The sequence below is a fragment of the Petromyzon marinus genome, chromosome 24 (genome assembly GCF_048934315.1).
Source record: "Petromyzon marinus isolate PM22_M1 ecotype Great Lakes invasive population chromosome 24, UKy_Petmar_22M1.pri1.0, whole genome shotgun sequence".
NCBI classification, from domain to species: Eukaryota; Metazoa; Chordata; class Hyperoartia; order Petromyzontiformes; family Petromyzontidae; genus Petromyzon; species Petromyzon marinus.
The window spans coordinates 10,369,132-10,387,074 of NC_133690.1; the positions used below are offsets into that span (position 1 = coordinate 10,369,132).

A 17,943-nucleotide genomic window follows, 5' to 3' on the forward strand; every position below is an offset into this window, starting at 1 on the left:
GAGTGTAGTCTCATTTCCTTCGCGAGGTTGGTTTCTGATGTATATTCAAACCAGGATATTTCCCTTTATGCCAAAACCTTTCCGATTGGAACAAGCAACGCAGACTTCACACGCTCGATGCGTTGAGAGCTGCGGCTTAATGTCGTAAGAGAATGACAGAATTTTTCACAAATCGGAGAGCAGTGGTTTGCGTTGTTCAGAAAGTAGAGAAGCGGAGAAGCAGTGTCGAGGCTCACGTATCGGTCCGTGGCTTCAGCCTCAACATTGTGAAGCCGTACCGGAGCTCTCAGAATCGACTGCGAGATGTTTTAAAGCGCATTTCACAAGATAAATGATCCATTCCTGGGCTCTTAGAGCTTGCTCACAGAGATCTCTAAAGCAGGGATGTAAGAGAGCTCTTATTTTTACACGGAAATTTTGCCTGGATAAGTGGGCCTCTGCCGAGGGCAGTTTTAAAACAGTAATTTTGTCTCTGCCGTGAAGCCCTTCAATCGGCTGTTCCTCCATGTGATGGCGGCTCTGTTATGGGTATCCAAATTCAAGACCAATGTACCTTGCCAAAGGCTGTCAAGAGAAGATTTTTACTTGCCCACCCATAGATTTGATCACATGCCCTTCCACCGTCATAATTAATCTCGCTGACCCGCCCATACTGGACATCTGTGAAAAAAAAAGATTCATAGCTCATCGGATTCTTCCTGCAGTCTAAATAAAAATTCTGAGTCTGAAGGTGTGCGTTGTGTCTGGGGGAATTTTTGTTTGGCCGGCATAGTTTTTGGTGCTGTTTAAAGGGTCTCACTCTACTCTTCATCTTTTACCTGTTCGTTTTTTTTGCATTGATCCAAACATATTCCTGTCCCTGTTTTGAAAGTGTTGGAAGTTCCAGTCACGTGGATTAAGGGCCATAATGTGAGTCGTGGTGTCGAAACCGACTTTCAGTTCTAGATATCCTCTTGCGGAGTAGATTCACAGGAGCATGTCCACATTTCAGGAATTGCTGCGAGCATGTTCATATCTAGCTAACTAAAGACACTGGGAATGTCGCTGGTCTGTGTACCTTGGGGTTAAAGTAGTGTCTTGTGCAATAAATAATGTAACGGAGCATTCGTGATTTACCTTTGGGCACCCCGAAGGTTAGCAACTAGAGAAAAGACAGAGCCACCCAGTAGGCATGCAACTTAGGGCCAATGTTGGCATTTGGTTGGAACTGTTGGACGAGCGTTTGGCCCAACAGTTTCAAGTTTACTGGGCAGACGGTGACGAGGAAAGAGTGTGAGCAGACGTTGGGGGTCGAGTGACGATTTTGCAACAGCAGTGGGGATCGGGCAGAGGGAAGCGATAGCAGAGTATGATGGCGGCATCGGCACTGTCCACGGTGACATCTCCATTATGTACGGGATGTATTCGATGTCTCAAACGGGCACATCTCGGTGGAATTGATCTGAGCTGCGCTCGGCTGGGGATATGTATTAAGGGCCGTAATGTGAGTCGTGGTCATATTTGAGGCAAATCAACATTTAATTTGTTTAACCTTTTTTTGTGTTCGTCTGAGGACCCCTCTTCTGGAATGTGCTGGTTCTTGGGTGCCATTGGAAACTGAGCTGTGTGATCGACACGCAAACCCTTATTAGGAGGCATGGGTCCGTGGCGAGCCAATCGTCGAATACTGAACGCAGTCTGTTTCCCTGCTGCAGTTGGAGGCGCCCGTCGTCTGCTCAGGACAACGTGAGCGTCTCTCTGCCGGTGACGCCTCTCAGAGCCACAACGTGGAGGGGGAACAGAGAATTGGGTGGTTTGCCAAAAAAGCGCTGCCGATGTGCGGGGTCATTGATAACCCTGACCAAGACCCCGCCTGCGGGGTGGAGGCTGTGGAGTGTGTGTGTGTGTGATTCCCCAGAACCCTGCCCCTAGGCAGAAAGCGGGATAAACAAACAGATCGGTTGGACTGCCTGCGACCAGAACCCCTCCTGGGGGGGAGGGGGCTGTGGGGGATCTGTGATCCCTCAGAACCCCGCCCCTCGGTGGGCAATCGTATAAAAGGCGGGCTCCTGAGAGCAGAGCTCAGTTCGCCTCAAGCCGAAGTCGAGGAGCCACCTGGAGACGAGACCCTGGACCCCAAGCCCCGACGTCCTTCTAGGGGCCGGGGCTCAGTGCGGTGCCAGAGGTCGAGAGGCTAGGACCCTAAGGTTCCCTCAGCCCGACGTCCTTCTGAGGGCCGGGTCTGGACGGGCCAGGGGTCAGAGACCCACCGGTGCCAGCGGTGGGTCAGCCTCCTTAGCTCCAGCCAGCCGGAGGGCTGTAGGAGTAGGTCAGTGGCTAGGATAGATAGCCCGGAGGCTGTACCTCCACAGGTTGTGGGTGGAAGGGGCCATTATCCCTTCATGCTAAGTCCTAGTGAGTGTTGTTAAAGATATAAATAAAACGTGTTGCTTCCTACTCCGACTCCATCTCCATACACGACTACTACACCTGTATAAAATACAATATCTATATTTTACAACAACAAACAAACTCCAGCAGGAACACAGTTCCCGTGCTTGCGGAGGTACAGCGTCGATCTGCGGTGCCGTTAACAGAGCGATAAAATCGTACACCCGACACAATCACCGATCAGAGACTTGTCCCCCCTCCCCCACCCCCCATATATAGTCATTGTGGATCGTCATAATAAACAAACATCTAAATTACCGGGGGTTAATCGAAATTTGCGGGTTCATCGCTGCGTCGATTAAATTGCCAATCTATCCGTGGGATCGAGCAATGATGTGACACGCACCGCTTGCATTTGATTGGCTAATATCAGCAAAGATCGGTGATTTCGTCGCAGTCCGCGTTCATTGATACCACAGCGCCCAAGTGCTGCATCGTCGGTATACCACGTGGTCTGCTGGTGGTGGCGTGACCTTATGCTCAGAATGTTTGTACATGAATACAAAGTAAGCGTTAATGCAATTGAAGTGTTAATTTAGACACGAGGTGTTAATTTCATTTTTTAGAAAATGTCGTAATTGAGTGCTTAATTAGTTGCCCTGTGCCAGATATCCCCCCCCCCCCGCCCTATCACCAGAACGTCTGATCTCCCAATTAATAATCCTGCGCTGACGTTTATGTTTTATATTGCGTCATTTATTGCATCTCGCCCAGTCTCCGAGGAGTCACAGACGAGCTGGAAGGCGGCAGTCAGTCGGCGAGCAGTCCTCGATATATGAAGATGTTTTAGCCAATTATTGAGTGTTTATATCACGTGGCAGGAAACCGCAGGACCCGGACAAAACCCGCGCGTGCGAGGGGGCAACACTTTATCCCATACAGAAGACGATGTGAATTCCGCACTTTGCTCGACCGCATCCTGGTGTCGAGCCCAATTGTTGGCGTCACCTCGACGCCCACGGGAAGGGAGTTTGCAACCCCGTTGTGGTGATCCACCAACCCTGCCTCTACAATGCGGGATGCATAGGCCACGTGCGTAGCCGTCGCTGCAACGGCTGTCTGGCTTCCAGAGGTTTCACTCAATCTGAGTTCAAGAACAAAAACAAGCGTCCACCTCAAACTGCGACCACAGAACGAGGACTTTCGCCTCTCTAGGGCGTACTGCAGGTGTTCTGCACTGACTCTCCGATTGTTAATTTGATTACTCTTTGGTTATTTCGGTAAAGTCACGTAGAAAGGAAATGTATCCGTATGTGTGTGTGTCTCCGAGCTTGCATTAATTCACACCTGATGACGGTTGCTTGTGTTGCAATCGAAACGTCGTATTCTGTTATTTATTTTCTTTTCTTTCTACGTGGCTTTACCGAAAAAACCAAAGAGTAATTCCTGCAGTCACGAAAGCTTCAAATCAAGTTTGTTAATTTGATGATAATAAAATGCATTATATGCAGTGTACGTTGCTTAAATAACATTTTGCGACGGTAATATTTTAAAATATTTGCATCTGTCGGTTACCCGTGCCACCGCGCCACGCACGTGGAGTAAATGCACACGGGTGCATGATGCTTACGTGCCTTCGATACAAATACGTAAAGTGCTTTCGAGGTGGGCTCCTGAAGCCCTCCAAGTGGTGAAAGTAGAAATACTTCGTTAACAACGCGAGGGAGGGGGAACTGACACGAGAGGGGTGGGGGGGAAGTGGGAGGGTGACCTTTCAAAAGTAATCCATCTCTGATTACCGACTACTTGAGATTTTAGAAGCAACGTAACTTATTCTCTCGCCTTCTTGTTGTCGTCGTCGTTGTTGTTGTGGTCGTCTTCAAAGTAGCACAGTGTGACGATTTAGACGCTTGCACGTGACCGCTTCCTCCAAACGAGTGAGCGACGAACGGATTTGTAATGTTTGCGGGAAACACAACTTCAAACGTAATGTTCGTAGTAACACAGCTTGGAACGAGCGCTCTCCCCGCATGATATCCGAAACAGCGGGGGGGTCACATTTTCAAATTGTGCGCAAATGTAATGAGACTACGGAAGGTGGATTTCCGGTAAGGTCCAGTTCGTTCCGTATTCAGTCTGCACTAAGGTTATCGGGGCGAAGCCCTGCACCGGTTGGTTACACTTGACCGTCATTTTTGACAATACAATTTGTGTCGGCAGCTCACGGTCATTTGGAGGGCGGCAGCAGTGGCGAGATTGCAAAGCACAACTTTGAAAGCCGCAGGAAAATTGTACGATGTCACCTTTGAAAACCTCGACTGATGTCAGCTTCCAGAAGCCACCCAGCACAATGCTTACGCGTGACGTCGCACTCCTTGCACCGTGGGTGTCGAACAGACACTGCATGCAGTCAGCCGTGTCATGCACGCGCCAGCGTTGAGGACAGGGACCACTGCAAGTAAGAAACAGGCTCAAACCCTCGCGTAAGCGAAACATTCCAAATGACCTTAGGTCTGAAGAACTCCCCAACAATCAAGTTGGTAAAACATTCCCCAGACCCTCACGTTTGAAACATGCCTGCGTCCTCGTGACATTTGAAAGGTTTGAAATGTCTCTCGTTTTAAACAAAAAAAAAACTCCAATATTCTCAAATAATAGGCGTTTTTCTCTCCCAAACTCTCAATTTAAAACATTTCCAATTATTCAAATTGAAAAAGAAAACCAATCCACACCTCTCAAGCTTCAAACACTCCCAAACCGTCACGTTAGAAAGTTTTAATTTTTTGTTTTAATCCAAACCCAGAAATTTGTTAAATGTCCAAAGTCTCGAATAAAAAAAAAATCCCAAGCTCTTCATTGTTTCTTACTTGTCAAGTTGAACTTTCCCCCCCCCCCATATGCCCGAGTGCCCCCCACCCCCCTCACCCCCCCCCCTTACCCCACCCCCCTCACCCCCCCCCCCTTATCCACCAGCGTGGTGTTCTTCATTGCAAGGCCCCGGCGGTGCCACTGGCGGCCCCTGGTGACGCGCGGTACCTCCCCCGCCCCCCCCCCCCCCCCGACAATAGGCACTAAGAGTGACAACTCAACCCCGTCGTTGTCGTCGTCGTCGTGCTGCTGTCAAACCCCGCAATGCTTTCAAATGTTGTGGCGGCACCGCACACGCCGAACAACTGCACCAGTGAGTGGAACAACTGCACGAGTGAAGAACAACTTCACCAGTGAGTGGAACAACTGCACAAAGTGAAGAACAACTGCACCAGTGAGTGGAACAACTGCACGAGTGAAGAACAACTTCACCAGTGAGTGGAACAACTGCACAAAGTGAAGAACAACTGTACCAGAGAGTGGAACAACTGCACAAGTGAAGAACAACTGCACAAGTGAGTGGAACAACTGCACGAGTGAGAAGAACACTTCACGAGTGAGTGGAACAACTGCACGAGTGAAGAACAACTGCACAAGTGAGTGGAACAACTGCACAAGTGAGTGGAACAACTGCACCCAGTGAGTGGAACAACTGCACTAGTGAGTGGAACAACTGCACCAGTGAGTGGAACAACTGCACGAGTGAGTGAAACAACTGCACGAGTGAGAAGAACAACTTCACGAGTGAGTGGAACAACTGCACGAGTGAAGAACAACTGCACAAGTGAGTGGAACAACTACACGAGTGAAGAACAACTGCACGAGTGAGTGGAACAACTGCACAAGTGAGTGGAACAACTGCACCAGTGAGTGGAACAACTGCACAAGTGAGTGGAATAACTGCACGAGTGAAGACAACTGCAACGAGTGAGTGGAACAACTGCACGAGTGAGTTGGAACAACTGCACCAGTGAGTAAAACAACTGCACCAGTGAGTGGAACAACTGCACCAGTGAGTTGAACAACTGCACCAGTGAGTGGAACAACTGCACGAGTGGAGTGAAACAACTGCACGAGTGAGTGGAACAACTGCACCAGTGAGTGGAACAACTGCACCAGTGAGTGGAATAACTGCACGAGTGAAGAACAACTGCACGAGTGAGTGGAACAACTGCACCAGTGAGTGGAACAAACTACACAAGTGAGTGGAACAACTACACAAGTGAGTGGAACAACTGCACTAGTGAGTGGAATAACTGCACAAGTGAGTGGAACAACTGCACCGGTGAGTGGAATAACTGCACAAGTGAGTGGAACAACTGCACCAGTGAGTGGAACAACTGCACAAGTGAGTGGAACAACCGCACCAGTGAGTGGAACCCCACTGGTGCAAAGGCTTTCTGGTTCAGTTTAACGCATGGGTTGTCGCGAACAATATTATCCATAATTGAGGTTTTTTTTGGGGGTGTGGGGGGGGGGGCGAGGGGGTGTGGGGGTTTTAGATCGCGAACCTTCCGCTTCGCTCACAGCCTGGGCAGAAAGTGCGTGGCGGTCATTCGGGGGGTGACGCGCCGCCGTTCCTCACGCGGCCACGCTTGCCGAGCGCCACGAATGTGCCGGCGTGCGCGCTCGACTCGTACGCGTTGTAGTTGTTGGGCAGCAGCGTCTCGCCGAACTTGCACTCGTCCGTAAAGTACGGCTGAGAGAGAGAGAGAGAGACAGGAGGAGGAGGAGGGGGGTTTGGTGGTGGTTGCGTGTGGGGGGAAGAGAAGGGGAGGGGGGCGATGTTAGGTGGTGGTGGTGGCGGTGGTGGTGGTGGCGGTGGTGGTGGCGGTGGCGGTGGTGGCGGTGGGGGGAGAGAGGGAAGAAGGGGAGGGGGGCGATGTTAGGTGGTGGTGTGGCGGTGGTGGTGGTGGTGGTGGGGGTGGTGGGGGTGGTGGTGGTGGCGGTGAGGGTGGTGGTGGGCGGGTGGTGGTGGCGGTGGTGGTGGCGGTGGGGGAGAGAGAAGAAGGGGGCGATGTTAGGTGGTGGTGGCGGTGGTGGTGGCGGTGGTGGTGGTGGTGGCGGTGGGGGTGGCGGTGGTGGTGGCCGTCCTTGTGTCAGCACAGCAAGTAGGTAGGTAGGGTCGTAGGTGGAGTTTGGGTGAGGGGGGGCGACACGGGGGGGGGGGCAACGCCTCCCCCTCCCCAAACTGGGCACATTTATTAATTTATTTTCAGTAGTTTACAATTCATATAAAAAATTGTTAATATAAAATATTACATCTTGACTTAAAGCTTTCCGTGACTGCGGGAATTCATATTCTTTGGATCTTTCGATAAGTCACGTACAGTGAGGGGAAAAAAAGTATTTGATCCCTGCTGATTTTGTACGTTTGCCCACTGACAAAGAAATTATCAGTCTAGAATTTTAATGGTAGGTTTATTTGAACAGTGAGAGACAGAAAAATAACAAAAAAATCCGGAAAAACGCATGTCAAAAATGTTATAAATTGATTTGCATTTTAATGAGGGAAATAAGTATTTGACCCCTCTGCAAAACATGACTTAGTACTTGGTGGCAAAACCCTTGTTGCCAATCACAGAGGTCAGACGTTTCTTGTAGTTGGCCACCAGGTTTGCACACATCTCAGGAGGGATTTTGTCCCACTCCTCTTTGCAGATCTTCTCCAAGTCATTAAGGTTTCGAGGCTGACGTTTGGCAACTCGAACCCTTCAGCTCCCTCCACAGATTTTCAATGCGATTAAGGTCTGGAGACTGGCTAGGCCACTCCCAGGACCTTAATGTGCTCGCTGAAGCCTTCAGGGAAGTCGTGCACTGTATACGCAACTGCGCACAATTCTGTGAGTCACTTATAACTGCTTTGCCGTTACTTATTGCCAATTATGAACTCAGACTATTGTCCTATCATCTATGCTCCATAGTGGCACCATGATCACGCAGGTGGCAAGCGTAGAGTGGTTCACCGAGCAGATGTCACTGATGCGGTATTGTGTTCTAATTCTCGTAGAAATGTGTCTCAAATCATCGACTCGAAGAGGCCCAATCTTGATTTGAAGCCTTCGTGACTGCAGGAATCCATACTCTTTGGTTCTTTCGGTAAAGTCACGTAGGTATAAAATAAAATAAACCTCTTAAAAGTCTGCCTCAGCAGCAGACCATGCTTTCCCCACCTGATGACGGACGCTTGTGTTGCGCCCGAAACGTCGTGATTTATTTTATTTTATACCTACGTGACTTTAACGAAGAGGCTCCCTGTTCATCTCCATCCGTGGCCCTGAGCCAGTGACAGGCATTCTGTTCTCCAATGACGGGGAGCAGTAGATCCGCAAGACAACTGTTTCCATTCCCACGTCGACAAAATATGTTGCTCATCGTATCCACTGCGGGGGTGATTCGATTCTTGCGTATAGCAAAACGTGTTCAGGCGCTACATGTCAAGTCAAGGTCTGCTAGCCACGAGAGGGTTCCAGGGGAGAGTTCGTGTCGGAGTGCAAACCACACACGGTACGCAGTTTGCGTTCCATGGCCACCGTGGCCACTACTGTGGCTTGCCTTTGATTTAGAGCGATGATGAGTTGTTACAAAATATCAACCAGAATGAGAAAACTCAACCTTCCGGTCGTGAGGCTGACCTGTTACGTTACCTGCGTGGGTTGTTTTGAACGTTACCCCCTCGTGTGTGGGGTTTTCTCCAGGCACTCGACTTCTATCCCACGTGTTGCAATGCTCGGCGATGGATGTTGTGCTCGGTGAGAATGAGCATCCTCGGTGGCATGATGTAAATGGCTTCGCTGCAGTGCAAGGCTTCAATGCTGAGTAATACATCACGAGACGTTAATGGATTACGAGTAGCGCTTTGTGGTTGTCCTATGATGCACTGATTCTGACCAAAGGAATGTGGAATGTCCACCCCTGGTTTAGCTGCCAGGGAAGATGAGCCTCTTCCCCGTGGTCTCTGTGTGTGGGGAGGCACTTTGACTAAACCTCGACCAACATCCGGAAATTTCCACCAAACTCAAAAATGGAACTGCCTTCTTTCTCACACTGCCCATAAAATAAATAGAAAATTTGACGAATAGAAACGTCACTATTCACCCCACCCACGGCAGACATTCTACGGAATTGTAATTGTTTTGGGTCGCGACATGATTCAATGTCATTCTATGGGTCTCTATGTGAATATATTTGACTCTATGTCAGTCGACGCTTCTCTATGCGAGTCAACATAAACTCGCCACACTTGAGAAGCGGGTTTAATGTACGTATGTTGAACTTCGTTCGCACCGTACGTAGCCAACCGTAGTAATCAGAGGTACGGGGAAAGACAACAATGGGCAGCTGACTGGCTTTAGAACCTGTGGTGGAGCCAAATCAGCGCTCTGAACTTTGAAGCACCCGGGCAGCTCTGACGATCGATTTTAATCGATTCGATCGCCGCGTCGTCCGATGCTCACCGATGAAGTGCGCGATGGAGCCACGCTCACACTCACCGTCACCTAGAGCCACACTCACTGTCACCTAGAACCAGGCTCACACTCACCATCACTTAGAGCCAGACTCACACTCACCTAGAGCCAGACTCACACTCACCTAGAGCCAGACTCACACTCACCTAGAGCCAGGCTCACCATCACTTAGAGCCAGACTCACACTCACCTAGAGCCAGACTCACACTCACCTAGAGCCAGGCTCACCATCACTTAGAGCCAGACTCACACTCACCTAGAGCCAGACTCACACTCACCTAGAGCCAGACTCACACTCACCTAGAGCCAGACTCACACTCACCTAGAGCCAGGCTCACACTCACCTAGAACCAGGCTCACACTCACCTAGAGCCAGACTCACACTCACCTAGAGCCAGGCTCACACTCACCTAGAACCACACTCACACTCACCTAGAGCCAGACTCACACTCACCTAGAGCCAGACTCACACTCACCTAGAGCCAGACTCACACTCACCTAGAGCCAGGCTCACACTCACCTAGAACCACACTCACACTCACCTAGAGCCAGACTCACACTCACCTAGAGCCAGACTCACACTCACCTAGAGCCAGACTCACACTCACCTAGAGCCAGACTCACACTCACCTAGAGCCAGGCTCACACTCACCTAGAGCCAGACTCACACTCACCTAGAGCCAGGCTCACACTCACCTAGAGCCAGGCTCACACTCACCTAGAGCCAGACTCACACTCACCGTCACCTAGAGCCAGACTCACACTCACCGTCACCTAGAGCCAGGCTCACACTCACCTAGAGCCAGACTCACACTCACCTAGAGCCAGGCTCACACTCACCTAGAGCCAGGCTCACACTCACCTAGAGCCAGACTCACACTCACCTAGAGCCAGGCTCACACTCACCTAGAGCCAGACTCACACTCACCTAGAGCCAGGCTCACACTCACCTAGAACCACACTCACACTCACCTAGAGCCAGACTCACACTCACCGTCACCTAGAGCCAGGCTCACACTCACCTAGAGCCAGGCTCACACTCACCGTAGCATAGAGACTCCCTCTGCTGCTCATGGCGAGGAAGAGGCCGCTTTTGATGCCGAAAATGCTGACGACCCCTCGCTGCACGGTGGAGATCTCCAGGAGACCTAACGGAGCAGATCGAACGCGATCATCGTCACGTTTGGTAGACGCGCCATTCTCATAGCGCAAGGCGATTTGCGAAGGCGGGCGCTATGCTTTTCCAGACGGGTATCGTCCGCAGTAGTGGCCGATGTTGCTGTATGTGTGACGTGACCAAATTAAGTAATTCTTGAGCATTTTGGCAAACGTTATCCGTGACCCCGGGCACACGTGCCCACTCACTTTTGAATAACGTCACAGGGTCATTGAACGACCAAGCTGAAGCACACTGCGTGTATTTGTGGTCAATACGCCTGCAGCGTTAACCAGTGCTGCCAATTGTCTTGAACCGTGAACCTTGACAACAAGTGGCTCTGCCGTGTCACCATCCCAAACACAAAGGCAGAGAAGGAGCGCCCCTTAACGCCGACAGAGCGGTGTCATCGGTGCCATGCACCTGTTAGGAGTAGTCACATCTGAACTCATCAGACCTCATCAGATGACCAGGATTTAACTGAGTTCTATGTGGGTGGGAGACTGGGATTGCACGATAGCAGAGTACGGTAAAGTCATCACTCAACGCGTGTTCACACAGACGCTTCCGCAATAACGCGGTTCTCCCATTAGAGAAAACTTTTTGAATAATGCGGAGCACGCACCGTCATCACGTGGAGCACTCACAGTCATCACGTGGTGCACTCACCGTCATCACGTGGTGCACTCACCGTCATTACGTGGTGCACTCACCGTCATCACGTGGTGCACTCACAGTTATCACGTGGAGCACTCACCGTCATCACGTGGAGCACGCACAGTCAGCACGTGGAGCACTCACAGTCATCACGTGGTGCACTCACAGTCATCACGTGGTGCACTCACAGTCATCACGTGGAGCACTCACTGTCATCACGTGGTGCACTCACCATCATCACGTGGAGCACTCACAGTCAGCACGTGGAGCACTCACAGTCAGCACGTGGAGCACTCACCGTCATCACGTGGTGCACTCACCATCATCACGTGGAGCACTCACAGTCAGCACGTGGAGCACTCACTGTCATCACGTGGAGCACTCACAGTCAGCACGTGGTGCACTCACAGTCATCACGTGGAGCACTCACTGTCATCACGTGGTGCACTCACCATCATCACGTGGAGCACTCACAGTCAGCACGTGGAGCACTCACAGTCAGCACGTGGAGCACTCACAGTCATCACGTGGAGCACTCACAGTCATCACGTGGTGCACTCACAGTCAGCACGTGGAGCACTCACCATCAGCACGTGGAGCACGCACAGTCAGCACGTGGAGCACTCACAGTCATCACGTGGAGCACTCACCATCATCACGTGGAGCACTCACTGTCATCACGTGGTGCACTCACAGTCAGCACGTGGAGCACGCACAGTCAGCACGTGGAGCACTCACAGTCATCACGTGGAGCACTCACCATCATCACGTGGAGCACTCACCGTCATCACGTGGAGCACTCACAGTCATAACAGAGTTTCCGAGCGGTCGGCGACGAACTACTTTGTTGAGGTCACGCGGCTGAGCGTTATGACAGAGGACGTGGGACGATATCGCGACGCGGCGGTGTACCCTCAGTTTGTGCCACTGTGTGTGCGCAGTACATCGCATCTCGCCAAACTTTATCGCTACATTATTCATGGGGAAATCGTTTTCGCTGAATGCGTTTTTTTCCCGCTTCAAGCGGCACTTTGAAGGCAAAGAGGACTCACTGTGTCCTTGAATATTTCTGTGCGGAGAGTCAAACACCCCCTGTGTGTGTGTGTAGGGGGGGGGGGTCCCCAGGTTATCTAATTTTCTCCAATCGGCAAAACACGAATTCATGAAATTGGGCGAAACATCCAAATTCCCGCGAGACCATTTTGAAAAAGGGCCTTTCGACTTTGCTGAGATGTTTCCCCGGATGAATAAAGCGCGGAGCTCACCACGTGCTCAATGGGGCATTGGGGGCGGCTTTGGGTTTATTGAGCGCCACAACGCGAGATTTGAACAATCCGAGACCTGCTTGAGGTGACAGCTACGAGAGGCTAAAAATAAACGGACAAAAGGGGATTGCGCTTCATCGCCAATAAACTAAAACAACATTTAGGATCTGCCGGCCTTTTACTGGCTTCTGGACCGATGATTTCTAGCAGAATTCATTTGAGCAGAACTCTGGTCGTGCTTTGACTTTCTGACTTTCATCAGCATAGTCTTTGTTCTCTTTTTGAAAAATAAAAAAAAACTGCTGGAAACCATTGCCGCAGCAGTCCCAAAAGGCCGATGGGACCTAAACGTTAATTTATTTAACGTATCGACGGTAAGAGTGATCCTTAAATTTCGATTTAAAGCTTTCGTGACTGCAATGATTCATCTTCTTTGGTTCTTTCGGTAAAGTCACGTAGAATGAGAATAAAATAATAAATTGATAAAATAAAATAACACAATAATATTCTCACGACGTTTCGGCCACAACACAAGCGTCGTGAGAATATTATTGTGTTATTTTATTTTATCAATTTATTATTTTATTCTCATTCTACGTGACTTTACCGAAAGAACCAAAGAAGAAGAGTGATCCTTGTCTGCGTTCATTGTTTTGCGTTAAATGCCCATAATCCACCGGGGTGGCACGTAACCATTCTTGTGATAGGCTGAAAGCTCGGTCCGTCTCGGCTCTCTGGGAAGCAGACAGAGATCATGGTGCGATATTTAAAGCATCGGAGTGGGAGGAGGTAAGCAAAGAGGGAGAGGAGAGAGAGAGAGAAGGAGAGGGTGAGAGGGTGAGAGGACAGGGGGGCGTGGAAATGAACTGAGGGTCGACCACTTAGTCACCATGGCGATGCTGTGTTTGGCAAAAGAAACAAGGGAGTTCAGAGCGTTAATTGCTCTAATCCACAAGGCGTGAGGCAGTTAAAACAGTTGACATATCCGATTATGGCTCGTGTCCGATGCCAGCCACACGTCTTGTGTCAAATTCGGAATTTCATGAACATTCATGCACCTTGCTTTTTGGTGTCTCCGTGTTTCTATATAGATGCCCGCTAGCAGAACTTGCCCAACAGTCTGTTAGAGGCTATCCGGGGGATATTTTGTCTTGGCAAGCACATGCATGTCTTTATATTCGGGGAGCGGTAGAGTAGTTGTTACTGCCCTACAAACCCGGCAACCAAAGTTCGATTCACTGTCACGGCCAACATCTGAACCGGTGCTCGGTGTTCCCTAGGTCGACTCAGCCTCAAACGAGTGCCTGGTGTGCTGGTGTGTAAAACATCGCCACTAGGGAGACAAAGGCGGCCGGGGCGTGGTGTTGTCCACCCACCCCCTCGCGTGCTGTGGCTGCCTTCATAGGTGCTCACTAACAGCATTTGCCCCAATAGACTATCCGGGGGATCTTTGTCTTTTGTGTGCGCGAGTGATATCGTACGTACATGTGCGTCTATATAATTATAGGTGTGACACGGGCCAGTGTGAGCTTGTCTGTGTACATCCGCGGTTACCAACGGCCACAGGCATCCTATACACAGCACGGCGCAGCTGTCACCAAAAATACACCGAGGCCAACCGAGCGCACATTCATCATCACCGCCACCGCCACCGTCAGCCTCTGGCCAAGTTCACGTGCGTGGAGGCGCTGGCCTGGTGGACGCCTCGTGCCGTTCAACTGCGGCGAGTGAGCCATGCCCAGAGAGCGAGCGGGAGCGGTGCCAACAGGCCTCAAGTGGTCGGTGGGGGAAAGGGAGCGGGGGGGGGGGGGTGGGGAACTCTCAGCCATCGAAATTGGTAGTCCAAAAATGTTGTTACGTTATCTAGCATCGGTGTGGCGGGTTTTCTTCAAAGTTTACCAGTTTGGCGGATGTCAAAATTACTCAATTGGGATTATTACGGTAAATCATCGCCCCCCCCCCCCCACCACTACCACCACCCCCAACTGGCAGAACCAATGCCCCAGGTCACTCGTTGCGAACGAGACTCGGCCAGGCCTGTTGAGTCTTCACCGATGTCAAACTAAATAAACGGAACCCCATAACCGTGAAACAGAAATTGTGCCCCTGCGCATCTGCCTCAGTTCGGTGAATCGGCACCCTTGAGTGTTTGCTGAATCTCGGCAGTAGTTGCACGTGGCTGGATTAAATGCAAAAATTTTTACGAATTTTTTTTTTAACATTGTGCGATGCGCACAATAGACCGGAGCAGGATCGCACCGTCGCAAATTCCACTGAGCGTTCGACATTCGCTCAAAGTTTGTGTCGCGTCAACTTTCGTGCCCCCGCCACCCCGCCGTCCGAGTGGTGAGGAGGAGGGGGGGGGGGTGGTGTACGACAGTAATCTACTGGACATGTGTGAAAAAGAGCTTTACAGCTCATCAGATTCCTCCAGTATCACCAACCGCCCCACGCCCCCTCGCGGTGCGGTGTGACCGCCGCTCGCACACTCACTGTAGGGACTCTCGCTGTGCACGCCGCTGACGTGCCCGTCGGGCAGCACCTGCAGGTGGTAGCCGATGCCCACGTTGCAGTAGAGGCGGCGGACCCGCTTGATCCCCGCCAGGTAGCCGCGCGGGCCCCGCCGCTCCAGCCGCTTCAGCGCCCGCTCCGAGCCGCCCACCGTACAACCTCGCCCGTCGCCCGGGAGTCCCAGGGCAGCAGGAGATGATGACGACGGCGAGGAGGATGAGGAGGAGTTGGAAGACGCGGGGGGATACCTGGAGTTGTGTCGACAGCCCACGAGCCAGAATTGGCGGGGCACGGTGGCGTGGCCGGAGGAGGTCGCGAGCGGGTAGCACTGCGTCAAATTTGGCGGCGCGCACGTAACGAGGCACGCTGCTACTGCCAAGTGGAGAACCGGCTGAGCTCCACCCATCGTGTGCCAGCCACGCGGTACGTGGATTGTTGGCCTGCAGGAGGGAAGATTGGTTGATGGGATCCACCTAAAAATACCAGCAGACTGAAGCCGGTCTCCTCTCTCTCTCCACTCTCTTTCTCTCTGTGTCTGTCTCCCTCTCTCTCTCTGCCACCACCACCGCCACCAGCAGCACTGACACTGCAGGACTTATTATAGCAACAATAACAATGTCTCTATACTTCCAGAATGTGGTCCGGTCTCAGATGCCTGGCCACTCCAAAAGAGCGAGGGCGCACGTCGGCAGTGAACGGACGAGATTGCAAGAGAGAGAGGAAAAATGCCTTGCGTTGACGTCGTACGGATTGGAGTTGAAACGGTGGCTTTGCGCCAAGACATTGGTGGTGACACAGTGCGGTGGATGCAAACTGCCATCAGTCAGCCCGCCCTATTTATAAGGAATCTGTCTCGCTATTGAATCACGTGGGTTAAATGACATTTCTGCTAAATTTACGGAGCGGTTCTTGGTTCGGGAAGAAAAAAAAAAGTTATTCTTGCGGTGCGCTAGAACGAGTTTGTTGTTGTTGTTGACCCCCTTAGGTGTCTCCTCCCTCGTGCGTCATCGTGATGCACGCTGCGTTTCGCGGGCCACCCGCTGCGAACTCGTGGCCCCAACAAAGCAGCGTGCTGTCAGGTATGAGATCAACAATGCAGGGAACTTGTTTCCGTCCCCGCCCCCCTTCTTTCTAATGCCCAGAGAAAAATCCGTGAAATGTCACAGAGTCGCCTCCGCAGACGTTCGATTGCCGTTGCAGTGCGCGCGTGTGCGCTGAGTCGCGGGAACGATTGCGTCTCAAGGCGAAATCTCTCCGTGTGGTTGCTTGCTGCCTGCTGCTGCCTACTGCTGCTGCTGCCGGCTGCTGCTGCTGCCTGCTGCTGCCTGCTGTTGCTGCTGCTGCCAGCTGCTGCCTGCTGTTGCCTGCTGCTGCCTGCTGCTGCCTGCTGCTGCTGCTTCTTGGCTCGTCGCGGGCGCTCCGTTTTCGTCACGCGCTTTGCGCCGCGTGGCCGGGGTTGTGTCAGGGCAGCACCTCGGCCGTCGGAGCGATGAGGAGCGGCCCACGATTGAAATTAATTCGCGCGATATTGATGGGTGGGAGGGCGTGGGGAGTGTGGGCGACGTACATTTTAAACCACCCGTCGGTGTTGAATGTAAAATGCGTGCCCACGTTTGCTGCACTCCGAACGCGTACCATCCGCAATCAAATCGCGTTAATGTATGCGGCTGGGTGGCGATGTCGTCGTACATAAACTAGAGTTGGAGAGACGTGAGTTAATTTCCTGTCTGAGAGCCGCCGGCTCAGCCCATTATCCCTCCGAAATCAATCAAATGAGTACCACTTGGAGAAAGGCTGCAGTGCCTGTTCTCCGGACATACTGGGCCCCACCTAGGAAATGTGGAATTTCACCGCCCCCATGCTGGTTTGAGCAGGGAGAGGCGTGCATTTTGTTCCGTTTGTAATTTATGTCGTCCATGGTTCATACGTTCGCCGCTGATTTATTTAAAAAGCTTTTATTCCTGCCGTCCAGTTTGCACAAAATATCTGCACTGCGGTCACTGTCAGGAGCCGTGGTGAGTGAATTTCACCTTGCCTGACTCCTCCGCTGATTTGTATTTTGCTACTTCATGGAATTTCAGTGGCGCTGTTCCATCATCATGAAATGTTGTGATACTTTCAGCGTGCCGTATTTTAAAATCAAGACCTTGGTTTGTGAGAGCTCGGATGACCGCATCAGAATTCCATGGAATCAAATGCCTTTTTTCATAAGCCAGGAATAATTACGGCATTTGCTATGAAATTGTGTTTATTAGAATATGATTATGAGTATGTATTTGGTCACTGGTAGAACAACGATTTGTTTTAAAAATATGTAGCAGCCCGCTCTTCATGATTGGTTGGCCTCGAAATTGAGCGTCTCGTATGAGCATCGTCATCGCACACTTTTCACACTTTGATGAACGCAGCCTTGCTATGTAGAGGCTCGGAGCTCGCCACTGACGTCGGTTCAGGCGGGCGGCCCTCGCTGACCTGGTGGAGCCCTCTCCTCTCCTGGGATCTATGAAATCGCCACCGCTTCCTCGCGCGCCTCCCACCGCCGAACTTGGGACGAGGCCAAACGCAGAGGTCATCACGGATCGCCGCAACGGACCCCAGAGCTGTCCACGCGAATTGATGGACGACGGACGGATTATAACAACCGGCG

The 17,943-nt window shown here is 51.4% G+C and overlaps 1 protein-coding gene across 1 annotated transcript; it reads right to left on the reverse strand.

Moving 5' to 3' along the window:
* Positions 1 to 6,171: 6,171 nt before the first annotated feature.
* Positions 6,172 to 16,134, reverse strand: LOC116945531 (fibroblast growth factor 6-like). The gene is made up of 3 exons (XM_032959902.2): positions 15,279 to 16,134; positions 10,752 to 10,855; positions 6,172 to 6,937 (listed from the first exon to the last, which is right to left on the reverse strand). Exons 1-3 carry the CDS (start codon positions 15,700 to 15,702, stop codon positions 6,791 to 6,793), a joined length of 675 nt encoding a protein of 224 aa, XP_032815793.2. The 5' UTR covers positions 15,703 to 16,134; the 3' UTR covers positions 6,172 to 6,790.
* Between the last annotated feature and the right edge of the window lie 1,809 nt (positions 16,135 to 17,943).